At 38.2% G+C, this 27275-nt stretch overlaps 1 protein-coding gene across 1 annotated transcript in view; it reads right to left on the minus strand.

The window, feature by feature from the left end:
* Positions 1 to 1548: 1548 nt before the first annotated feature.
* The window catches only part of LOC149005489 (disease resistance protein RPV1-like), a 28228-nt gene continuing 2501 nt past the window's right edge, over positions 1549 to 27275 (minus strand). Inside the window, exons 2-3 of the mRNA XM_089135924.1 lie at positions 1646 to 1821; positions 1549 to 1553 (exon numbers count right to left, since the gene is read on the minus strand). Of these exons, the coding sequence (XP_088992050.1) occupies positions 1549 to 1553; positions 1646 to 1821 (181 nt within the window). The remainder of the gene's footprint in view (positions 1554 to 1645; positions 1822 to 27275) is intronic.

Consider the following 27275-nt stretch of genomic DNA (forward strand, 5'->3'; position numbering starts at 1 on the left):
AACTCATATCTAATATGATCAAGTTCTTGAGATAATAAATGGATTTATCCATCACCTTCAATTTTTCACATAATTTAAGAATCAATACCTCCAGGAGTAGATTCCTTGAAACATCAGGAATTCTAGATAATCTCCAACAGTGCGTGAGATTTAGAACTTTCAGACATACAGCCACCTACAAAATTGCATTTATGTAGTAATTAGCTCAAGAAGGACAAAATAGAAAATTTGCTTCTTTTTTTTTTTTTTTTTTTTTTTTTTCTTCCTGCAAGATTTTGCTATTAACAAATTACATGAAGTAGAAAATTAATTCCTCCAAACCTTAATCTGCTTCCAGCCAATCCATTCGTCTGACATTTCAGAATAGGATAGATCAAGAATAACTAACTTTTTTGGATGGAAGTTGGGCAGTCGATATTCAGACGGACGAAATGTTCTCCAATAAAGCCATCTTAATTTTGAAAAAGAATTAGTGATGTTCTCAGGAGAATTTCTTTCAGGTAACATGTTATTAGAAAAAGATGCATCATCAATATGAAGTAAGCCCAGTTCTGTCATTGAAGCAATTCCTTCACTCAGAATCAGATTATCTTGCCAAATATGGAGTCCTTTAACCGTACTTGTTCCCTACAATGACAACCTCAATTAAGTAAGAATAAAAGAATACTTAATTCACAAAACTCCTCACAAAGATTAAAAAAAATAATAAATTATTCAAAACCTACCGTCAATGTATCGAGTACTTCAAAGGCTTCCTCCTCAGACCATATTCGAGAACGTTTTCCTGCTTCATGTTCATTTTCTTGATGAACAAGATGTCTTCCAAAATCCCGAAGCTGATCATGCATCCTTAGCGTATTATATTCATCGATCGTTAGCAACGACCTTGCACAGAGAGTATCAACTCCCTCTTCAGCGAAAAAACCATACCCTTTCCAAAAGTAACATGCAATGCCTTTATTCTCTCCAATTAAAAAACAAGCAATATCAAGAAAAATTTGTTTCTCCAAAACATCTAACTCATCATAACTTACTTTCAAGCTTTTCATGACATTGGTATTGGGAAATTTTTGCAATTTCTCTAACACATTTTCCCATTTTGATCTTTCCTGCCTTGAATATAGAGATGAACCTACAACTTTAAGAGCCAATGGAAGTCCTCCAGTAGTTTCCACAATCTTTGTTGAAAGATCCAAATAATCAATTGGAGGTTTATCAGTTCTAAATGCAGAATGGCTGAATAGGACAAGTGAATCTTTTGGGTCCATTACTTGGGGTTCATAAGTCCTTTGGTTTGGGGCAACTATGATATCCATACTTCTACTTGTGATAATGACCCTACTTCCAATACTAAACCATTCACCATTTCCAACCAAAGACTCTACTTGATCACTTCTATCCACATCATCAAGCACAATAAGAACTTTTCTATTGTGGAATTTTTCCTTGATCAGTTGAATTCCATCGGACACATTGGTAATATTATGTTTGTCCTGACCAAAAATATCAGTGATAAGTTGGTTCTGCAAATATTCAATCCCATGCTTTTTAGCCTTGTCACGAACATCTTCAATGAATTTATGCTCTTCAAAATGACTGAGGACTTTACTATAAACAGCCTTAGCAATTGTTGTTTTTCCAATACCACCAAGGCCATGGACCACTATAGTTTTTTGGTCATTAGATTCAATGTCTAAACGGTCCAGCATATTTTCAATATGAGATTGAATTCCAACTAGGTTGTCAGGAAGAATGGAACGACTCTTTTGCAATTCAATCCGAATTGTTTTAACAACTTCCTCTATTAACTTCCCTTCATACCTGCATAGTTGAAACCAACTTAATAGCAATAAAAGGATTTAGGTGATGAATGATATATATACCAAAACGCATTAAGAATACTTAACAGGGAAGAAACATTAAGTGGATTTATATTTGGCTATCATTTGTTTGCTTTCATTTTTGCATGAATTCTTCTTTACAAAATTGTCCATAATGTTCTAGCTATAGTAGTAGTAGACTAAAGTTCTCTATCTAACTGTTCATTCTGTTGTTTCAGACAAACAACTTTGGGATCAGTTAATCATATCTCCTACTAGGTCGTGGCTAATATATTCAGTGTCTCTTTTGTTGACAACATCCAGCTTCAGTTGCTTTTTTATTTACCGTAAGTCTGTTACCCATGTTCTTATCTTGGGGTTACAATGGGAAATTGATATCAATTGTAACCCAAGACAAAGAGAGATGTATAACTATGTACTTAAGTTCTCTTGTAGTTTAATGAGAATTCTCTCTTTCTGCAGAAAAAAAGTAAAAAACAAAAACAAAGTTCATAATGAGCAAATAGACTGCAAGCAAGCAAAGTAGATAAAACAATATCCCATATGTCAATTTTTGAGGGACCTTAACCTAATATATATTAAACATGGTAAAAATTTGTATCAGTAAGAAAGGGGAATTCTATTACAAGTGACAACACAAGTATTTATTCTTTAGTACATAAAAGAAATTGATGTAATTTATTTAAAAGTATATATAATGAAAAACTTGGATGTTGAGCCTATTTTGTGATGACCCTTAAGATGATCATGGTTTTCCTCTTCTAATTATCTTTAGCTTTTTATTGTTGGACAAAACTCTTTTTGATTGATGTCAGTTATCATTCTCTTCTTTGCCTATTTGAAAAATCTAATATTACAGCCATTGTCATTAAAAAATGATAAGGATTTTTTTTTTTTGGGTGGAAAAATGAAAAGCAGTTCTATAACAATAAAAAGAAGAGATTATAAAGTAAAAAATAACTTCACATATTGAATACCAAATACTGGTTTTATAACTTTTTTCTGGAAAAAAAAAATCCTAAAAGTAATGTTTAGAGCATCAATATCAAGTATTATATCTATCAGGTGATTTTGATGGACGTATCGTGTTATATCGAGCATTTTATCATACCAGTCAATACATTTTGGTGAAATCCATTATATGTATATAAATAAATAAATAAATAAATAGAGAGAGAGAGAGAGAGAGAGAGAGAGAGAGAGAGAGAGAGAGAGAGAGAGAGAGAGAGAGAGAGAGAGAGAGAGAGAGAGAGAGAGAGAGAGAGAGAGAGAGAGAGGTTTATTATACCAAATATATCTATTATATGTAATTTTAAGGGTAAATATCACTTATCTCCCATAGGTTTATTATATCGACTATATCTAATATATGTAATTTTAAGGGTAAATATCACTTACCTCCGCTCTTACCTAGCAAAGATATTAAACACCTCACGAGAGAGAGGTGTATTATATTGACTATATCTACTGTATATAATTTTAAGGGTAAATATCACTTACCTCCCCTCTTACCTAACAAAGATATCAAACACCTCCCTTCTGTTAATTTTTGTTGGAAAATGCCATGTCACCATTGTCACATCAGCCTCGGGTAGTTTTGATGATAACAAACATGAAGTACTAATGTCTATACTGAGTCATAATTGTCCAGTTCAATATGAAAGCAAGTGGACCTAATCCAACTCATCGAATGTTTGAAGCCAAGTCAAGACAAGACAAGCCAAGCTTGAACAACAAGTCTGAGTCAAAATGAGCAAGAACATCGAAGCACAAGAAGATTCAAAAATATCAAAACACACTTAAGCAAGAAGACTTAGAAAAATTCAAGATTTAGGATACTCTCATGCACACCCAGATGTAATTGCATTCAATTGCACATGTATCATGTCATTGGATTGACCTAGGACATGTTAGGAGAATGTCATGGCTTAGGGTTGGCTAGAAATCCTTAAACCCTCCCCCCCCCTCTAAGTCCCTATGATTGGGTTTACTGGTCATTTTGTGCTACAGATGGACGTCCGTCTGATCACAGAATGCCAAATGAAAATTCTGTTTGGTTATAGTAGCCCAGACAGAAATTTCACTGGCTAAAAATAAACCTAACGGCTATATTTTAATGGTTACTTTTAGATGAAGCTCCGCCTAAATTAGACAGATGTCCATCTGGACTGAAATTTCACTGAAATTTCTATCTGTTGGGAGGTTGGGCCATGCAATTGAATGTCATATTTATAAGCCCAACTAACCCCATTCGAGACTTGCTACAAATTGTGAAGAATCACTTGTTTTGCCTATTGAGCAATAACTCCCCTACAACTCTTAAGCTCTCAAATTGTGAAGAATCACTTGTTTTGCCTTCCATCCCCACTCAACCTTAAAAAACATACCAAGGTATCTAAGCAAACTCATTGGAGCCAAGCTTGAGGTGATTGAAGGGTATTGGTGTCTCATTTGTGGTGCATCTATTTTCAGCTAAGCTTTTATTCTCATTGCATCATACTCACACAAGGGGTAAAGTGTCACACACCTTGTTAGGTAACATCCTTCATCTCTTGTATTGTGTTTGTTGAATTCTAGTCTAGGATGATTAGAACTAATTAAGGGTGTTTTTGCCTTAGGACAAACAAAGATTATGAAGGTTATTGCCCTATTTAGAGCAAAGATTATAAAGGATACTCTGGCCCTATTGAACATAGATTGTAAGGGTTTGATATATAACTACCGTATTGAAAGAGAATCACTAGTGGAATACTCTCTTAAGATTAAGACAGGAGTGGATGTAGACTTGTAAAGTCAAACCAGTATAAAAAAATTTGTCCAATGATTGATTACACTATTTTAGAGGATGAGGTTTCCCAAAGAATTAAAATAGGGTGGATGAAGTGGAGAGGTGCGTCCGGGGTCTTATGTGATCGGCATATTCCATTAAAGCTTAAAGGAAAATTTTATAGGACCGTTGTTCGACCAGCTATGATGTAGGGTGCAGAGTGTTGGGCTGTTAAAAAGAATCATATAGATAAACTCAGTGTAGCAGAAATGAGGATGCTAAGATGGATGAGTGGCAAAACTAGGATGGATAAGATAAGAAACGATCATATTAGAGTTGGTCTGGGAGTTGCTCCCATAAGTGATAAGCTTAGAGAAAGTCGTTTGAGGTGGCACGGGCACATTCAACGGAGACCTATAAATGCTCCTGTTCAGAGAAGTGATGTAATCCATATTGAAGGAACTAGAAGAGCTAGGGGTAGACCTAAGATAACCTTAGGAGAAGTGGTGAGAAAGGATATGTATAGCTTAGGCCTTGTATCTAGCATGGCCTCGAACAGAACTGATTGGAGGGCAAGAATCCATGTAGCCGACCCCATTTAGTTGGGACAAGGCTTGTTGTTGTTGATTGATTACACTATTTTAATTTTATCTAAAGTTACACTACATCTTGGTATTTGCAATTAAACCAAAAAATTAGGCAAATCCACTAGTTGCAACCTATTCAACCCCCTTTAGGTTGTTTTAACAATTGTTTTTAGTTAAATTCTACTTTTAGCCTTACATAAGTTTTTAAAACCCCAAACTACCCTCAACTGAAAAGTTTTTTTTTTAACTTAAACGCTAAATTACCTCAACTACCCTAGTAATTAAAACTCTAAAGTACCGTCAACTTTTTTTCGTGGTACCCTCAATTATTGGAGTGAAACTAGTGTCCCCCCACTGTTATGGCCTAAATTACATAGCACCCACTTTCAAAATTATAAGTTACATACAGTTAGGATTTTCTATTAAGTGTCGTGTAAAATGACCTAAATGCCCTTTGGAAAATAAAATGACTTAATTACCCCTACTTAATACCCTCCCATACCCAACCTTTAGGTGAGTGAAGGGATTCTCCCTTCACCCATCTTCTTCTTATCCCTTGACGGAAACCACCATACCCCTCCCCGCTAGGAACCACTGCCCACCCCCATTTAATTACCCCCATTTGAAAGATGAATTGTCTAGTGTTGAGGCATCTCAGCCTACGGCCAGGAGTCAACCTCATGGAATTCAACCTCTAAGACATCGCTACAGGGGGCTTTCTCTCAAAGAGATATATTTGGACGTGGATGCTTCCCTTCTAATCGTCCCCCTCAGTCAGTTGGATCCCCGTCTCTAGTTGGTGGCCCTAAATAAAAAACCATTTGTCAGAACTGTGTTTGTCTTGGCCATAAAGCCAAGGATTTTTATCAACACTTCAACCATGCAATTCAAGGTACTAAAAACGCATGTCCTTCTATGAATATTTCTGAAATTTCTAATGCTTCTCTTCCAAATAAAAATTGGGACCTGATTCTGGTGCCACTCACCACGTTACTAATGCTTTTGTTCATGTTGCTCAACCCTGGATCAGATCATGTTCAAGTTTGAAATGGTGCTGGCTTGCCTATTGGTAACACTAGTAACATCTACATTGATACAAATTCTTCTTTAGTAGATCTGAATTTAGTTCTTTATGTGCCCTTTATTTGCAACAATTTATTATGGGTCTCACAATTCACAAGGGATAACAATGTTTGAATTATGCCCTAATATGTTTTATGTGAAAGATTCTACAACAGGGAGATGTCTCCTTCAAGGCAGCATTAAGATGGACTGTATCAACTTCGCTTGGGAAACTCTTCTTCTCCCCAAGCATTGGTTGGAAAAAGACCTTTTTAAATTGGCATTCACATTTACAGGATCATAACTCTAAAGTCGATAAAAGTTTGATTTAGTTAGTTCAAAGAATTTTGTTTTAGTGTGAGATGCTTGTTAGAAAGGGAAAAGTCACAAACCCTAGGACTTAATTTTTTCGGAAGTATGGAGACCTTCCCCGAATGAGTCTATTGATGGCTACCGCTACTAAGTTATTTTTGTAAAGGATTTCAGCAAGTTTATATGGTTTTATCCTATGACTGTCAAATCTGAAGTTTTTATAATTTTTAAAAGGTTCAAATTGCTTGTTGAGAACTTCTTTTCTAGATGTATTAAACGTTTCTTCAGTGACTAATAAGAAGAGTATATGACTGTCTCTACCTTCCTTCAAGAAAATGGAACTGAACATAGAATTTCATGCCCTCACACATATGAACAAAATGGTGCTGCTGAGCGCTGTCATTGACATGCTATAGAGCTTGGCTTATCTTTTTTGGCTCACTCTTCTTGCCCTAGAAAATTTTTGGGGGCATGCCTTTGAAATTGCTTTGTTTCTAATAAATAGATTACCCACCAAAGTTCTGAAATGTTTTTCCTTATTTCAAATTGTTCAAAGTTAGGCCTGACTATGATTCTTTGAGGATTTTTGGATGTGCTTGATATCCTTGCTTGAGACCATATGATAAACACAAGTTTGGAATTTAGGTCTACCTTACATGTTTGTATGGGATTTAGTCCTCGTCACTGAGGATATAATTGGTTTGACCTTGCTATGTTGCATTTGATGAAAGGAATTTTCCTTTCCCTGTCAGTGAGGTAACCCCCACACCAACCCAACCACTTCCCAATATTTCAGGACCACTATCCCTCTTGAGACCTCACCTAGGCGAACTCCCCTCCTAGGGTTTCTCCTACTGACTCTTACTCCTCCATGCCACCTACTGAGTCCACACTTCCACACCTAGGGCTTCCTCTCCTAGCCCCCATGATTCTAGAGTTTCCTCCACCTCCTTGGCCGGATCACCCTCACCCATTCAGCTGGTTGTTGATCTCCCTTATGAGATGCAAGAAACCCTAACCACTACCACCACCCAACCTTCACTCAGCACCTCAATCCAAGGCTAGTCCTAGGGCTCTCATCACTTCTATCACCAATCATACCCCTGGCCATGTTGCCCACTTCCATAACCACTACATATAAATTTTCTCACTAGCGGAAAGCTATAGATAAAGAGTTCACTGCTCTCTTGAAAAACTGTACTTTTCTTGATCCTTTTTGTGTCTCTATTTAAGTTAGTGTTTTCTAAACTTCTTTTCTACTAGTTTAAATTTCATGATCTTCTCTGTCTTTATCTTGGTCTATGCTCATTATGGTTTGTTTGGGCTTTCTCTGTAGTGTTTTTATGCTTCTAACGTGTTATCTTTTATTTGTGTTCTCCTTTGTTGCTATTCCTACTTCTTGTTTGTTTGGTATTGTGAATTTCTATATGTGCTTATATTCCTATTGTTGTGCTTTTTGTCCCCCCCCCCCCCCCCTCTTTGATTCTTGAAGGCAAGGCTTTTAGCATGTTTCATTTTTACCCATCCTGTAGTTTTTTGCATGGAATGTTTGGGATTTAAAAAATAAATTTACAATATGTTGGATGCAAAAGTTAACCAAATGCAATGATCCTAATGTCCTCTTTTTGGGTGAAACTAAGTGTGTCTCTCACTCTAATCTTATGGATTCTTATAAATCATGCTTTTTAGGATTGGTCTCTATGGAACGTGCTAGCTCTAGCATTAAATGGTCTTTTCCGGGGGGGGGGGGAGCTTTAACCCACAAAAAGTCTTATATTAAATTCTCAATCATTTCTTACCATTCTGCTTTCATTACTATGAAATTCTATGACTTACATTTTGAATAGATCTCTGTGTTTGTTTCTGCCCCCCCCCCCCCCAACGGTATCGTCCTAGGAAAGATGTATGGGTTTCTTCGCATTCCCTCCTTTCATTTTGAATAGATCTTTGTGTTTGTTTATTGCCTCCCGCAGTATAGTCCTAGGAAAGATGCATGGGTTTCTCCTCATTCCCTCCTTTGTCTCACCTCTTCCTTTCTTTTTGTGTGCAAACTCTGTAACTCTGCTCTACGTCTGAAAAACTTGGAAGTCCCTTTTGCCCTTCCCCTGCTTTATGCTTATTCTGTGAGTGTTTGTCTGATTTCAACCTGTCAGAACTTCTTTGCCCTTGTAAGAATTTCACTAAATCTCATAAGAAACCTCCCCCCTCATTTGGTGCATGAACGGATGGATAAGTTGTTTCTAGGGCATGATTTCCTCTCTCTCTCTCTCTCTCTCTCTCTCTCTCTCTCTCTCTCTCTCTCTCTCTCTCTCTCTCTCCTCATCGTCCCTATCCTACCTTCCAGCTATTGAGTTTGACCATAATCCTCTACTCTTAAATACTTACCCTGTTTGATGACAGGAAAGAAACTATTCCACTATCAAGCAGCTTGGCATCTCTACTCAGGCTTCTTTAAGGTAGTAAGTTCTTCATGAATCTCCTATGTTGAATATGTCCTAGAAGGGAAGTAAGCAAATCTTTCTTGTTTTCTTGCCAGTGGAATCGTTAATCTTTTGGTAAAATAATGATCTTTGTATGTAAATTGAATCTGAACTTGAAGCTATTCATGAATCCCCTACCCCCAATTGGGGTGCTTACAATGTAGAAAACAACAGCCTATCTTGGATTGATGTTGCTGAAGAGTTCTTTGGTCATAAAAATCTAGACATAAGTACATTTCTAGAGGAGACACAAACACAAAACTTTATTGTTCTATTACTAAAATAAGGTTTGCCCTTAGTATAATTAATTTCTTAATGGATAATGATGTTGTTGTTTCCCTACCATGTAAGATAACCACTTTATTTGCTTAGTTTATGTCCTTTCTTTACACATCATCTTCACCCCTTGACTCTTCTTTTGTAGAATGTTTATTCCCAATGCTTCAACCATTGTTTCAATCTCAACCTTGACTAAGCCGCTAGATATAGATGAGATTAGAAGGGTTGTGTTCTCCCTAGGGGTCTGTAAAGCCCCTGGTTTAGATTCTCTCCCATGCAAGGAGCTTTTGTGCCATCTAGATAAATCATTGATAATATTAATATTACACATGAGATTTTCCATTACTTGTGAATTCAACTTGGGCTAAGTATGTTGCTTTAAAGTTAGATATGTCTAAGGCATATGACAGTGCTGAATAGGAAATCATCCTTCGGGTAATGTCCTTTTTAGGATTCAACAAAGGTGGTGTAGCCTAGTTGAGCATCTTATTTCCTATACATCTGTCTCCACCAAGCTTAATGGACTGCCTAACCAAGGTTCTTTGGGACCATGGCCTAAGGTAGGGATGCCCTCTTTTAACCCTTATGTATTCCTTCTAGTCATGGAAGTCTTCTATAGACTCTTGGTAGAGTACAAGACTAAACCTATTCAAAGGGATCTATGTTGCTAGGCAAGCTTTAGAGGTAACCCATCTGTTATTTGTTGATGACTCCTCATTTTCTGTCGTACCACCTATGATGATACGTTGGCTATTAAAGTTGTAATTGATCTGTTCTCTAATCTAACTCGCCAAGTCATTAATTTTGAGAAAAGTGAGGCTTTTTTCAACAGATATATGTCTATAGAGGAAAAACAAAAGGTTCTTAGAATTCTAGGGTTTAGGAAAATGTAGAAGAACGATGTCTATTTAGGAACACCCTTGTTCTCCTCTAGAGCTAGGTCTCGAGACTTTCAACCCTGGTTCAATAAGATGCGTAGAAAATTCTATGTTTGGAAATCTAGATCCCTGTCCTTTGTAGGAATGGGAGTTCTTGTTCAATCTGTGATTCAATCTCTTCCTCTACATCATATGAACTATTTGGCTTTTCTTAAGGTTACTTGCCTACACAAGGATCCAATTTGTCAAAAATTCTGGTAGGGGTTTCTGTAGGAAGGGAAGAAATTGACCCTCATTGCATGGGACAAATGCTATATCTAAAAGACTAGGCGGTTTGGGTTTCAAGAAGATGGAGGAGTTCAACAAAGCTCTGTTTCTACATGGGGGATGGTGACAAATCCATCTGCATTATGGTGCCAGATTCTACAAGCAAAATACTTTCCATCTTCTTCCTTGTTTGATCCTAAGGTTGCTAGCAAATCTGGTTTTCAAACCTGGAAAACTTATGACTATACTAACTTTTCTTGCAAGAATGGTGCTCAGATGTTTGGGGGATGGCAAGAACACCTCTTATTGGTTTGACCCTTGGGTCTATTGCACCCCAGATCATAAGATTGGTGTGATTGATTACCATCTTCAACCACGGGGTGCCAATGTTGCAAACATGGTGGGAAATAGACATGCTCTAATATCAAAGATTCACTCCTCCTTTAATCCAACTGTAGCTGAATTAGTCTCTTCCACCTCTTTGAATTCTTCATCTGATTACTGAAAATATGTTATCTCATCTTCTGGAATTTTTACCTCTAGCCTTGCTGGCCAAACACTTTTCTTATTAAAACATAATTCTATGAGGAATGAATTTACTTTATGGTGGAAGCTCTTTTGGAAGTTAAATATTCATCCTAACTCAAACTATTCTTCTGGCGCCTTCTGAATACAAGTATACCAATCTGCTCTACATTATCCCATTGCATTCCACTTCGATCTACTTGTGTTCTATGTCATGGTGGTTCTAAGTCCCAATGGCACATTTTCCTATCTTGCAAATGGAGCAAGCGTATATGGGCAGCAGGACCTCTGAGGTGAGGACAAAATAATTCACATGGAGATCTTCTCTTCACTTGTGCAAATCTATCTCTTCAAATCCTGCTCTTGATAAAGCTTCTTTGAAATGGATGTTCACTGTTTTCATTATAACTTGTCATTTCATTTGAAAAGAACGTAATTTAGTATGTTTCAAAAACAGTACCTCCAACCCAATTAATGTTATGCAATTTGTTTCTTCACAAATCCCCCTCCCTCCCGCAAGAGCTTCAAGAGGACTCTTCACAAGAGACTCCCTATGCTCATATTCAATCCTGTATGCAATATATTTGGTCTAGCTCTTGATAACCCTCGCCTAATGTGTGCATGTATCATTCTCAAAAACTTATGAAGATTGGTTGGTGCTTTTGTGTGTATTGGAATCATAAATTCCAACAATATTGAATTAGGAATAGGGGTTGAACGGATGTTCTTCCTTGACAGGGCTTCTTTGTGTTCGAAGGGATTATCCTATTTCAATGGATCTCTCGCTCCATCGACTATATATATATATATTGGTAGGAAAAAGAGCTTAATTTATTCAAGAGAAAACCACGAGGGATATTACATCTTAAAGAGTCAAAGAGCAGGATCCATGATAAAAGGGGGGGGGGGGGTATGGTGGTACATGAACCAATTCTGAGATAGTGTTGCAGCTTTGGCAACTCATCTGCAGCACAGTTTGCTTCACGATGTACATGTATGAATGAACATTTAGTGAAGGCTGACACTAGTTTGAGAATATCATTGAGTAAATGAGAGATTTTCCAATTGCCACGGGATGCTGGATGCATAAGAGAGTGCACTAGCGCGTGGTTGTCACTTTCCACTGGGATATGAGGAATATGGAAATCAAGGGCAAGACTGAGTCCACGCCTAATAGCTTGTGATAAGAGATTCCTGGTAGCCCATTCCCTAGCAAAAGGCAAACACCACCTGGTGAGTAGAATCACGTGCGATACCACGAATCCCTGAACATTTTGGATCAGAGAAGGAGGATCCATCCACATTTAGTTTGATTTGACCTAGCGGTGGAGGTTCCCACCTAAGGAGGATAGGTGTCTTGCTAGAGGGATTTTGTGGGGATGGAGGGGATAATTCAGATAGCACTTGTTGTAAGCGCTGCAGAGCATCTTGATGCCTAGGAGTTTGGGGAGAGTGGGAGACAATATTATAATATCCCCATAGAGCCCAAAGTGCAATGAGGGTGTGTAGGTGTTGCTGTTTGTGAGGGGATAATGAGGTAGATTGGGTGACAAGGGCTTGAAGCTGGGGTCCCATGGCTGGAGGTGAAGGCTATGCTAGAGTAAAACGGCAGCTCATAAAGAGGTGATGTGTCGAAAAATTAGGGTGACCACAAGTAATACAATGGGGTGGAATGTTACATCTTCTTGCTATCAATAGATCTATTGTGGGTAATGTAGCATGGATAACCTTCCATAAGAAAAAGAGGATCCTAGGTGGGAGAGGGAGATGCCAAAGCTAAAGCCAATTTGTTAGGGGTAGTGGGTGAGGGTGGGTGGGAGATGAAGCAGCCAACCTATAAGCCGAACTGACTATGAACCATCCTGTTGAAGTAAGATTCCAAATAAGACGATCTGTTGTTGGGTGAAATGGACGGGGTATGCTGAGTATTTTCTCTGCTATTTCAGCCGGCCACCATGTCCGAACATGGTCTCGATTCCAAGAAGCTGCTTCTGAGTTGAGGAATTAGGAAACTTTAAGTAGTAGGTAAGCTGCCAGATAACAACCCGGTGTAAAATCTAGCTCTATCCTAACCCTGACCCTAACCCGGATCCACTATTGTTTTTAGGTCCGAAGACCTGAAGCGGTGGTAGAAGAGACTCATGGACCCTTTTGATTGATAATTATGAGTTGCAGACCGAGCCCATGGACATTGACGATGATACCCCTTACTTGAGTACATTGTCGGTGTTTAATGAAAGTCTGCACATCGGAGAAGAATGATTTAGTTGAAGTACCTAATGGACTCCTGTGCACAATCCAAAGGTATTCCCCGAAACTAGACTTCTTGATTGAATTGTAGAAGAAAACCCCATTCAATTTGACCTTGTATAGCCCTCCATATCCCTGTCCGAAGTTGCTGATCAAAAACCTAATTTTCTGTTGAAAGACATTTTGGTCGATCCTCTTTGATCGATGCCATCGACCAAGGACCATCGACCAAAGTTCCCCAGACAGACAAGATAATGATTCTTGGAATATTCCCTATTTTATTTATACTAGCCTTGTGTTTTGAGCCCTATTGCAATCATTTTCACTCCTGAGAACTTGGGGAGAGCTTCCCAAAGCAACTCCTAGGCACTTGTGAAGAAGATTCCACCAAAACTCATTGTTAATCTTTATTTCTTGTCTCCATCTACAACTACAAGGTATGATTCATCACTTCCACTCTCTATTCTATTCTTTTCTATCCCTCTCTTGCTATTGAGACCTTGGAGATGGTGCTGCAACCTTGCAACCATCACTCCAAGTGTCCACTCTTGCTTAACCTATTATCCTCTCACTTGTCTATTGATGCCATGCCCCCATTTCAAGCCTAGCATATACATTCTGTGATTTTCTTCTTAACATCATGCCTTCTTGTACAAAACTGAAGTGTATAGTATGCTATGTACATGTTTATCACTAGCATATGATCCTAATCAAATTCCTATAAGTTCCCTTAGCTAATGCATGCCTTTTCAATGTCAATGCAATCAATTTCAATCCATGCTATGATGCTTGTCTCTTGAACTTAGTAGCTCAAATTGGGGCTTTCTATTTAGACCATTAGATTATGTAATTTCCTTGATTTTTAGTGTCCTCATACTGTTATTAAGCATCCCTCCAAGTTCCAGATCGATCCGAACCCCGGAAAACCAATGTCGGACCAAAATCCCCAAAACCCACTATTCTGTCCCGAAGACATTTTGGTCAATCCTCTTTGGTCGATGCCATCGACCAAGGACCATCGACTAAACTTGTTGCTGACAACAGCCTTATCAGTTTTGACCCGTTCGACATCCGATCTTCCCGATTTCTTCTCTAACTTCTTATTTATGTTTGTTTAGGGTCTTAACACTACTTTTGGACCATTCCTTGGTAGATTCTTGATTCATCATCAACTCAACCTAAGGTAAGGATGGTTATCTCCATAAACACATAGGTTATGAACTTATGTTTTGGTACTTATACTTAGTAAGCATAATCTCTTATTTGTTTTGATTATTATAGGACTGCTATACATGTTTTAGAACAATAGTATTACAACTCATATACTCTTGTCATAATGATTTACTATTCTTGTTACCTGTTTTCATGATGGATCATTTCAATATTATGACTTAACTTTTATCATGAAGATGTATTGAATGCATGAGAAATGATGGACTTGAATATGTGATTGCCTAAGTATAACTTGGGATTGGGGAGTGTCCTATTGACGCTTCTGTCCTTAGGCATTGGAGGGAACAGTATGGGATGTTCTCCGAAGGTGTCTATCGACACTTTCCCAGGTTATTGGATGACATACATAGGATTGTTTAGTTGTATGGCTAGGATTGTCCTTTTCGTGTCAGACCCGAATCAGAAGGGTATTGAGACCGAACGACCCGTGGTGGTGTATGGTTTGATGGGCGCTCAAGACCAGTAACCAGCCTAGGAAAGGACATAAACCATGCTACGAATACCCGAAAGGGGCCATTTATTGGTAGGGTTGCAAATAGCTAGACTTGGGCTCACGGACGCTCGAAGATCGGTGAGTCATATCCATGAGAGGAAGTGAGAGCTTCCCGTCTACTATTTGTGGATGACCAATAGGGTTGATGAGTCTGGTGGGTAATATCCGTTACTCTAGTGTGAAGGATACCGGAAAGGATCCCGGGATGGGAGGAATGGAAGTATCCGGATTTGACTTGATACGACTGAGTAGATGACTGGCATTGGGCTAGGCTTTACCTTGACATGCGCCAATACTTTGACCAAATGGAGATGTGAGAGAGTGGTGATCGAAACCCCAACCATGGATTTGTCCGAGAGGGATGCAGGACCCAATTCCCCCCGGTATTGAGTGATTGAGATTTACCTAAAGAAGTATGGTGCTATGGCTTAAAGCATGTCTACCATAGAGACTAGCATTCATAGAGTTACAATCATATTTGCATCATATGTCTCATATCACATTGCATTATGTTATGATCTGTATTTATATGATTTTGGATTATAGAATAACGCCTTCGCTGAGTTCTTTTGAACTCATTCCTTTTGTGCAATTGTTGTAGATTTTCCCGCAGGTACCAAAGACTCTGATGGCTCATTCTATGAAACAGAATTTGATTCCTCATACTACCCTCCGGGTGGTAGCTACGGTGAGGATCAAAGTTTTGGTGCCGAAGAGGATTATTCTACGTACTAGGGTTAGCCCCACTACTGTGCGAGAGCGGCCGAGCTGGGCTTTCTTCATCCACACCTATGAGGAGACGATCATTAGGATAGAAGAAACCCTTGTCTAGTGCCCCATTTCCTTGGTTTATTGTGGAACATATGGATATATAATTAACTTTCTTTGGATTACTCTTTAAACATGGGATTGTAACTAAATTGATTTTTACTACTTTTCTGCTGCCTTAAGAGAGTGACTTTCACTTACTCTCTCATCCTTATGATTGCACTTATACAGTTGGTATTATTTATTTCCGCACTCTGATTAGTTGATCTTATCTTATTCATGATATCTATTATTTGTTGCTTTTACCTTGATTATTATTGTTCATAATTGTGTTATCGCGTATGTGGGAGGCATGGTCCCTCGATGCTTGATCCTTGGACTGTGGATCACATTCCCAGGTATGCCAGATAGGGTACCGGCTGGGTGGATGTGACAATCAGAGCCTCAAGTTTCTCCCTGATATCAGAGCCATGAAGGCATGGTGTATTATTACAACAATTCCAGTGTAAGTCCAGTTACCCTCACCAATGCTCTGGTTACCTTTCTCCTTGTAACCTTATCATTTCTTGTACCCATCAATGCATGAAATGGACGGCTCTACCGCCTTTTTTTTTTTCTTTCCTTCTTCTTTCTTACATCATTTGCATATGGTCGGCTTGCTGCCTAAGTTTCTTTCTTTCAATTCTTTTACGCATTTAGTTTTGGTTACTTCTTTGATTTTGTTTTTTTTTTTTTTTTAACATAATGCTTTCTGCAAAATTTTGTTCATGTTTTGTTTCTTTCCTTTTAGTTTTGGTATATTGATGGCTGGCTTTGCCGCCTGTTTACTTATTGTTTTTGTTCATATGTTTTTGTAAAATATATTTTTGTTCTCTTTCTTTTGATTTTCTTCCTAATAGTTTGGCTATGGTATCCGAGAAGTAAAAAAGACCATTATGGTATGATTCCTAGATGTGAGGTAGAAGGTGTGTTAGTCCTCTTTTGTGCTAGGTCTTACTGACAGGTGAAGACTTCTCTAAGTGGACCCCTTTCTTTTGAGAGGAAGAGAGAGTGTTAGTAGAACAATGAGTGTGTTTTCCCAAAGCATGTCTTCAAGAACAATAAGCCAGCAAGAGATCAGTATTGCTATTGATATCCTAAACCAAGAAGAATTAAGCAATGACTTTGACCAATCTTTAGCAGAATGGAGTATGCCCAAAGTCCCCAATTGGGAAATTTACCAATAATCCATCTTTGGTTTTAGGGACCATTAAGACAGTTGAACAAACAATATGTGTGTCTTCTGAATTAGAAGAAATCCCTCTTCTCCACAAGCAAACAATACACAACCTTAAACAACAATACAATTACATCCATTTTGGGTGTAACCAAATTGCAATTAAACCTCTCCACCGAGATGGATTAAACACTTCCCTTATTTTGGCCCTTAGAGACCAAAGGTTTACCCAATTCCATGATTCTCTTTTAGAAGTGGTCGAGACAAGTCTTTGTCGAGGACCAATCTTCTTTAACCATTCCCAAATCTAACAATATCCCTTGATGACAAAAATATTTTGAATTCTTTGGTCGTTAACCTCCAAACTAGTGGTTATGACATGAAGCCTGGATCCATACCAATATTCTTAGTTTACAGAATTCAATACAAAGTTATGAAATCTGTAGCCCCTAAGGCCCTCAAAAAATCCACTAGAGGACAATCGAAGTTCTTCGAAGGCTTTGTTTGCCAATTAAGAACAACAACCCAAGATCGTTCGTTGGGAAGAGGTTAGTTTTCTTAAACAATGGACCTTTCAAGCTGTGCAGCCTCAGGTTAGACCTACCTCTACCATTGCATCAATAACCCAAGACCAATATGGACTGGTAACAATGACCTTCAACTGGATGAACCTCTTCGGTAGACTACGAGATGAATCCTCAAAGTTAATCAAATACCAACCTTCCAGAGCTTCGTGCTCAAGCATTCCCTCTAACTCTAGTAGTCTGTTGTGAGAATCAACAATCAGGCTTAGCAAATTAGTTACCAATAATCAAATAGCCCATGGTGTTTACACCAAGGACGAACAATCTGAACAATCTAAGGAAAGCCAAGCTAATCCCAAGTCACCGACTTCTTTAGTAATGGAAGTTCCCCTAAGAAATTCATCATTAATGATGATTATGTTTGATCAACCTTTCTCGATCGATAAAGTTTTGCTTCGGCAAGATTTTACCAGCCCTGACAATGCCTTTAGGAAATATTGGTTTAACAATAAATTTAATTTTCCTGAACAAATCCAAATTCATGATGCATGGTATCATGATATGGAAAATACAAAATTAACATGAGATTTTTTGTTTGGTTTTCCTCTCGAAGCTGAGGAACATTAGATAGATTATCCTTGGAACAATGGAACAATAAATCAAACAATAAACCCTTTCAAAAAATGGCTCGTCAACCGAATCAAAGAAACAATAACCTCTGTCCATCCTCCAATGGACCAAATCAAATTGAACATTGAAGGCGAAGATGTTTTAGCTGCCCCTTTTAAGAACAAGAAGGTCTTAAAGGTTGAAGTCTTAAAACTGTGGAACAATTAAACTTTGCCAACTCAAATCTCCAAACAATAAGTGAACAATTAACAAGAGTTAAAAACATTGTCCAACAAATACCAAAAGAAACTTCCGAATTTGTTTCTGAACCAAAACAATCTTTAAACACTCCAATGTTTAAACCTTATCAAATCCCCAAAATCAATGCAAAACAATTAAGCAAATCTAAAATGCTTAACGAGATTGAATCTCGTTTAAGCAACCTAATTATTCCTGATACTCCTGCAAAATATGCAAAAGCATCTGCTTCTAATACCACACACCTAATCAAAACGATTCAGTATGAATATGATTCTGGATCTGACTGAGGTGAGTCCATCACTGAGTTAGTCTGTGAAATTAGTATCAATAACAACAATACCCATCAATTAGCCCATTATTACCACCGACCCACTTTCCCTGACCTCCTTATTGAGCAACAAGGTAGGACCCAGGCCCAATACCAATCAGGAATCATTTATGAATGGAACATTAATGGTTTAACTGATAATCAAATCAACAATAAACTCCAAGAAATGACCATGGTTGCCAATGCCTATTGGCTCCATGAAACCAATGACTAGTTTGCAGCCATGCATCTTGTAGTAGGTATTATTGGACAATTAAATGGTTGGTGGGACCAAATCCTCACTCCAACCCAACACTTAGGAATCCTAAATGCTACCCAAACCAATGTGAACACTGGTGAACCAACACTTGAAAATAATCAACTAATACCTGATGTTGTAAATACCTTGATTTATACCATCACCATTCATTTTATTGGATATCCGTCCTGATTAAAAGATAGATCTTCTGAACAATTATCAAATCCGAAATGCAACGGTCTTCACCAATTCAAATGGTACAAAGACACTTTCATCTCCAAAGTCTTAACCAGAGATTATGCAAAATCATCTTTTTAGAAAGAATTTTCATCATAGTATTACCAAGAATGTTTTTTGAGAAATTGAAACAGCATTCTGAGAAAAGACCATAACAATGAAATTCCTTACAACATCCTTACTTACTGTAATATCATTAGTCTTATACATGAGGAAGCACTTGCCTTGTGTATAGACATGAGACTACGTAAGCAAGTACATAAAGAATCCAAGGCATATAGCAAGGAATTAGGAGGATTTTGTGAACAATTTGGGTTCGCCCCGATTAAATTTACTAAACCTCACAAATTTTGTACGTATAGAGACAAGTATTATGAAAAATACAAGTCTTCTGAACCCTACTACAAATCCCATAAATACAACTCCAATAACAAATACTGTAAAAATACCCCGCCAACAAAAAAATATAGAACATTCCAAACAAACAACAATTGAATATAGAAGACCATTTACTGGAAAATGTTTCAAATGCAACAAAGTTGGTCACTTGGCGAAATACTGCCGCATGGCACAAAAGGTCAATCTGATAATTGATGATGAAAAGATTCAGAGTTCCATCCTCCAATTGTTCGTTGAACCAGATAGTTCATCTGATTTTCCAAACACGAAATCAATAACATCAATACAAATTTGAGCAGTCTTTCAGACGACTCTAAAGCCATTCTCTTCACATGTCCCTACAAGAGATCAGGAATATGTGAACAAATACCATCAATACGATTAAGAATGAAACTATTCCAAGTTTCTTTCTTGAATTTGTTGATCAAATACAAGATCCTGAATTAAAGAAACAATATCTTGAAAAGGTTACAGAATCTTTAATTCCTAAACCTATTCCCACACAACATTCCAATTACAACCCTAACAACATTTACAATTGGTTTAAACCGTCTTCATCAACACCATCTCTCTCAAACAAAGATTTCAAAATTCAAGGTCTTGAGACATTGACCAATGGTCTCAGAAGAAAAGTTACCAAAATAAAACATGAGTTAAGCCTTCTCCAAAGCTAACTCCCCAAAATTTCCACACAAACAAATACCAAAAATGCTGAACAAATCCCTAATCTTTTTGTCCCTAACCAGGCTTCACCCAATTAAACAATAGCATCCATTCCAACAATAGCATGTTCGAATTCATCTCATAATCAATGAATCATTTTACCCTATCTACCATTGCCCTTGTTGACACTAATGTAGCCTCTAACTGCATCAAAGAAGGACTGTCCCTACCCAGTACTATGAAAGGACTACCTATAGGCTTCCTAGTGCCAATGGCCAAAGTCTAGGTGTCAGTTACAAGTTGTCAAATGTTTGCATTTACAAAAAATCAAATACGTCTCCAACAGGTTTTTATCCTTGTCAAATATATCATTACCAATGTCATCTTAGGACAACCATTTCTTGAGATGATTAAACCATTTATGGTTACTGATACAAGAATAACCACCAATACCCTTAGTAGAGAAATTTGCCTTGAATTTCTTGAAAAATCCCAAATGCAAACCCATTAACCATTTAAAAGAAATTGTTTTTTCAACAATACATCAAATTCAAAATCATTATCCATCATAACTTGTTTGCAACATTGCATCACATCATTTTGTCAAATTTTCATAAAGGCATGCATCATTACATCCCTGACTCTTTTATCCATCCATCTTTTCAAGAATCCCAACAATCCACCATGGCACCACCCAAGGCCCCCTCTCCAATACCATCATTAAATCCAAAGCTTCCTATGGCACTCAAACTGCCCAGACTACATATGTAGCCAAAACCAATACCCAGGCCATTGTGGTTTCTAACAAGCCTTATTTCCACATTGTAGCTGGTGCCAGCTCCACAACAATATGTAAACCAACAGGAACTACCTCCATGGTCCCTGAAACAATACAGACCATAGTCGCCATGTGGTCCCAAACCAAGTATGGCCAGTCTTTCGGCCGAAGCCAATACATCACCAAACCATTATTCCAGTCCTTGATCACTGTTGAACCTTCATGGGACCATGAAGATCCTCTCACTGTGGCTCTTAGGTTACTTTGGGTAGGATGGAACTTCTACTCCAACAACCCACAAAAAAAAAACCATGAATTCTCTGAATACATTCTAGTTGACATTGGCTCTGTCATCTGGAAACAAAAAAAGGCTAGAGATGACCTCTCTCTAGTAACCCACACAACCATCATTATCCTCAAAATCTTGACTCTTGAAGATTGGGGAGCTCCCCCACTTCATTGTCAAACTTTCTCCAATGAAAAATACAGGCTAAACCAATATAGTTATGTGGACTACATCAATGCATGACAACATGCATTCTTCTTCCAAAATAAGCAAGATCGTTGTTGGGAAATGCCATGTCAGCATTGCTACATCAGCCTCCATTAGTTTTGATGATAACAAACACAATTTACTAATGTCTACATTAAGTTGTGTTTGTCCAGCTTATTACTAAAGTGGATTGATTCCATCTCATTGGACCAAGCTCACCTGATGCTCAAGCCCAAGCCAAGTCAAGCAATTTGGACAAAGAACCAAAGTCAAGATGATTATCAAGTTCAATGCACAAGAAGATGCGAAGATCAAGTCAAGAATCAAGACTTAGATGAATTTAGGACTTAGGACACTCTTGCATACACACATATGTAACCACATTAATTATATGCATATCATGTCATTAGACTGACCTAGGACATAGTAGGAAGGTGTATGAGGCTTAGGTTTGACAAAAAAGACCAAAAACCCAAGCCAAGTCCAAGTCCCAAACTAAGTCAGGCTATTGTGCACCAGAAGGACGTCCGTCTAGACCCGACGGATGTCCGTCTGGTCATAGTAGGCCAGATGGAATGTCCATCTAGCTAGATGGACGACCGTCTGGTCCTGACTCAAGCCCAATGGCTATATTTTAACTGTTATTTCTTGAGATGGAGCTCGGTCTGGTCAGACGGACATCCGTCTGGAGTAAAATTTCACTAAAATTTTATATCCATTGGAAGGTTGGGCCAAGCAATTGACTTCTTTGTAAGCCCAACTACCCCCATTTGAGAGGTTCTACCTTGCCTATTGAGCTATTACTCCTTCACAAGTCTTAAAGCCATTACTTAAGTGATATAGCATTGATTACTAGCCTTCCAACTCCATCCAACTTTGAAGAACATTCCAACGTTGTTAAGCAGACTCATTGGAGTCAAGCTTGGAGTCATTGAAGACCATTGGAACTTCTTGGTGTTGCATTTCATATCTTGAGCATACATTCATCATTGCATCACATTCACACAAGGGGTAAAGTGTCACTCCCCTTGTTAGGTAATGTCCTTCACTTCTTAAACTTGTATTGATTGTTCAATTCTAGTCTAGGTTGATTAGAACTTGTAGACGGTGCTCTTGTCCTATTTAGAACAAAGATTGTAAAGGGTTCTCTTGCCTTACTTAGTAAACAAAGATTGTAAAGGGCAGTCTTGCCTCGTAACAAATATTGTAAGGGTTTGATTCTCTACCCACCGTATTAAAAGAGAATCACTAGTGGAATACTCTTTTGAGGCCAAGAGAGGAGTGGACGTAGTGTGAAATCCCGCCTAATCCTAACCTTGCTGCTGTGCCAAATTCATGCCTACCATATTCATTATTCGATTTATTCTTTGTCATATGAGCTGCCTAGTTTCATTTGGTAGAAGTTTATCTCGAAGCTGATTTTCCCCCCTTCTATTTCTTCCCTTTGATAAGCAGGTGATCTTAAGTCATTCCCATGACTGACCCTTCTATCCCTACTGTTCTAAAGTGGATCTCCATACACCCTATAACCTTGTGAACTCTCCACATGATGATTTCAAAGAGAAATCAAGTGTGATCTTCATGATTTGTTATTCCTTCTAATTGTTTCAAGACTTCAAGCTTTTCATCTCCTGTTCGTCAATCAAAGGTTAATAATCTCTCTTGTATTGTATTGATCTACTCTTACTATGTTTTATTCTTTGTGATTGAGATTTAGAAGAAAATGCCGCATTCTTGCAACCATCTCTTCTACAATCTCCTGTCATTCTTATGGTTTTATGATCTTCATATTGATCTTCGCCATGATCCTTGTGAAGTCTCCATGAAACCATGATCATACTTTTGATTTGATTTCAAAGCATGTTAGATTTATTCCTTGTTTCTTATAAAAGACTTATTTTTATTTGTTTTCCTTTGATTTTGGGAGAAGAAAGGTCAAGGTAAAAGTGATACACCTCCATCTCTTTAGAAGCCTAGAACTCTCCCAATTTTGAGGACGAAATTATTTTAAGGGGGGGGGGAGAATGTAACATCCAGCCCAAACCTAGCCCGGACACCCTATTTATTTTGGGATAAAGAAAGACTTGTTCAATGTTAGACCTTAAAATTTGGACTTTAATTTCAATATTATTATCTTTGAAAACTTTAGGAAGCCATGTCAGACCTTTCCCTTAGGGTAGATCTGTAATGTCTGGCCTTATCCTAACCTTGACCTTGCCCGGGACCTGTTATGTTTGTAGGTCCAAAAACCCAAAGTGGGGGAAAAGATTCTTGTGGACCCTTTTGATTGTTGATTTGGTGTCGGAGCCCAAGCCCTTGGACATTGAAGATGATGCCCCTCACTTGAGAGCATTGTCAGTGTTAGTTTTGAATCTGCGCACCGAAGAGGGGTGAATTAGTTGAAATACCAAATGAACTCCTGTGCCCAATCTGATTATATTTCCTGAAACTAGACTTCTTGATGGACTTTTAGGAGAAAACCTCACTCAATTTGACCCCATATAGCCCTCCAAATCCCTGTCCGAAGTTGCTGAACTATGTCTGGCAAATCCTGCTTGCGCATCGAAGAAGGTCACTTAGTTGGTGGACCTAATGAACTCCCATGCTTTATCCAAAGGTATTTCTAGAAACTAAACTTCTTGATTGACTTGTAGGAGAAAACCTCACTCAATTTGACCTTGTATAGCCTTTTGAATCCCTGTTCAAAGTTGTTGAACTATTTCTGGATTTTCTGCTGAAACCTGTTACCTGTTTTGGTCGATCCTTTTGGTTGTTTGGTCGATGCCATCAACCAAAACCATTGACCAAAGTTACCCAAAATCGAGAAAAAGATGCTTTTTGGATATTCCTTCATCTATTTAAGTGAAACCTCGAACCTAGAACGATATTTCACTCATTTCAACATCTGAGAAAGTGGGAAGGCTCCTCTTTGGCATGGGTGATGATCTTCTACAATAATCATTGTCTCTTTCCTCCAACTATCATCTTCCAAGGTATGATTCTCTCTCTTGCTCTCTATTCTACTCACTTCCCTTCTTCTTTTACTAATGAGACCATGGCCAAGGTGCTGCAACCTTGCAAACACCTTGCCATGAATGTCTCTTCCCATTTATACTTGCTTTTCCTTCATTCTTGCTATGCCTCACTTGCATCTTGATCCTTACATATACATTACCATGATTCCTTGCTTAACAACTTGATTTCTTATACTAAACTGAGATGTGGAGTATGATTAGTCTAATCTGTAGCTTGCAAATGATTGTAATCATGTTCCTAACCTATTCCCCAACTAATTCTCTAACTTCCCTTTCAATTCCATCAATTTCTCATGAATGCTAGGATTCTTGTCTTTAGAACATAGGACCTCAATTTGGGGGTTTTCATTTGGACCATTGGATTGTGATAATACTTGCTAGGTAGTGTTCTTACATTGTTATGAATCATCCCTCCAAGTTTCGGATGGATCCGAGCCCCAGAAGACCAATTTCGGACCAAAATCCCCAAAATCCACTATTCTGTCCCGAAGAGAATTTTGGTCGATCCTTTTGGTCGATACCATCGACCAAGACCATCGACAAAACTTGTTGCTGACAGCAACCTTGCTCCATTTTGACCCGTTCGACCTCCGATTTTCCCAATTTCTTCTCTAACTTATTATTGATGTTTATTTAGGGTCTTAACAATTCTTTTGGACTAATTCTTGGTATTCTCAATTCATCATCAACTCAACCTAAGGTAAGGATGGTTATCTCCATACACATATAGATCATCAACTTATGATTCATGTTCTTATTTATGAATAGAATCTCTTGATTTCTTTTAATCTTTATAAGACTGTTATATATGTGTTAGAACAGTAGTATTGAAATCTTAATACTCTTGTCATGTTACATTACTATTCTTGTTTACTTATGTTTATGATGATTCATTTCAATATCATGATTTAACTTGTATTATGAAGATGTATTGGATGCATGAGAAGTGATGAACTTGAATATGTGATTGCCTACGTATAACTTGGGATTGGGGAGTGTCCTATTGACGCTTCTATCCTTGGGCACTGGAGGGAATAGTATGGGATGTTCTCCGAAGGTGCCTATCGACTCTTTCCCGGGTTATTGGATGACATACATAGGACTGTCTAGTTGTTTGGCTAGGATGTCCCTGTCGTATCAGACCCGAATCGGAAGGGCATTGAGACCGAACGACCCGTGGTAGCAGTGGGGATTTGTGGGCACTCAAGACCGGTAACCAACCCGTGAGAGATCATAAATCTCATTGTGGGAGCCATTTATTGGTAGGGTTGCAAATGGATAGACTTGGGCTCACGGGCGCTCAAGACCGGTAACCAACCCGTGAGAGAACGTGAGAGCTTCCCGTTTACTATTTGTGGATGACCAATAGGGTTGATGAGTCCGTAATCCGGGATTACGCTGACTCTAGTGTGAAGGGTACCGGAAAGGATCGCCAAGGGCGAGGAATGGACGTATCTGGATCTGAGATGATATGATTGAGTAAGTGACTTGCACTAGGCTAGGCTTTACTGTGACATGCGCCAGTACTTATACCAAATGGTGATGTGAGAGAGCGGTGACCGATCCCCTTACCATGGTTTTTTAGATGACTTTACCGATATTCCCCTGGCATTCCCAAGATATGGAATGGGAGAGTGACAGACGACCCAAAGAAGTATGGTGCTATGACTTAAAGCATGTCTACCTGAGAGACCAGCATTCATAGAGTTAGAACCATACTTGCATCATGTGTTCCATATCATATTGCATCATATTATGGCTTGTATCATATGGTTTATATTTTATGGAATGACTACCTTGCTGAGTTCTTTTGAACTCACTCCTTTTTGCAACATATTTTGTTAGACTTTTCTACAGGTACTACCACTGTTGACTGTGGTAGTCAACCCTCTGGAGGCCAAGTTGAAGACTTGTATCATACTGATGGCGATGAACCAGTTGATAAAGACGAGTTGACCGAGATCGGGACTTGTTTGTAGCAGTTCAGTTTTATATTTGTGTGTTAGGGATGGGATGTCGCCTCATTCCCTTTTTAACCTTTTTTTTGAATTGTCGGGACTATAGCTTAGTTGTTTCACTTGTTATTTGGTGAATCGGTTGTAACCTTTACTTTTAGTCGTTTCATCTTCCGCTAATATTATAGGACGGGCTTCCTCCCTCCTTTTCGCACTTGATTGTTTATTCTAATGAAATCCTTTCTGCACTCTGATGTTATTTGTGAATCCTTCTGAGGTACTTTCTCGACTTTTATTATTAAATTATTTGGATACAAGGAATTGATCTTGCTTTTGATTATATTATTGTGCTAAGTGACTATGATCGTTCCTAAACTTGATCGGCGGGACTGTAATTCACTCCCCAGGTAATCCAGATAGGGTATCCCCTTGGTGGATTTAGGGCGGGATGTGACACGTAGACTTGTAAAGTCGAACCACTATAAACTCTTGTGTTATGATTGTTTGTTATTGTCTAATTTCATTTAAATCTTCAATTTATCTTGAAATTGCAATTAAATCGAGAATTGGGACTATCCATTAGATATAACCTAATCACCCCTCTCTAGGTTGTATTAACAATCGTCATTCATGGTTTTTAGCTTCAGCAACCAATTCCCCAAAAATACATGGTTCCCCCCTATTGGTTCACCATCTAGTGGGTTACAATAGGACCCCTTGAAGCAATACTACCAGCAGGCACTGCAAAAGTATTCATTGTTTTCTGTGAACACACCATAGCTATCCCTACATGTCTG

The sequence above is a fragment of the Hakea prostrata genome, chromosome 9, assembly GCF_041222555.1.
Source record: "Hakea prostrata isolate BN-2017 chromosome 9, UWA_Hpros_2, whole genome shotgun sequence".
NCBI lineage: Eukaryota > Viridiplantae > Streptophyta > Magnoliopsida > Proteales > Proteaceae > Hakea > Hakea prostrata.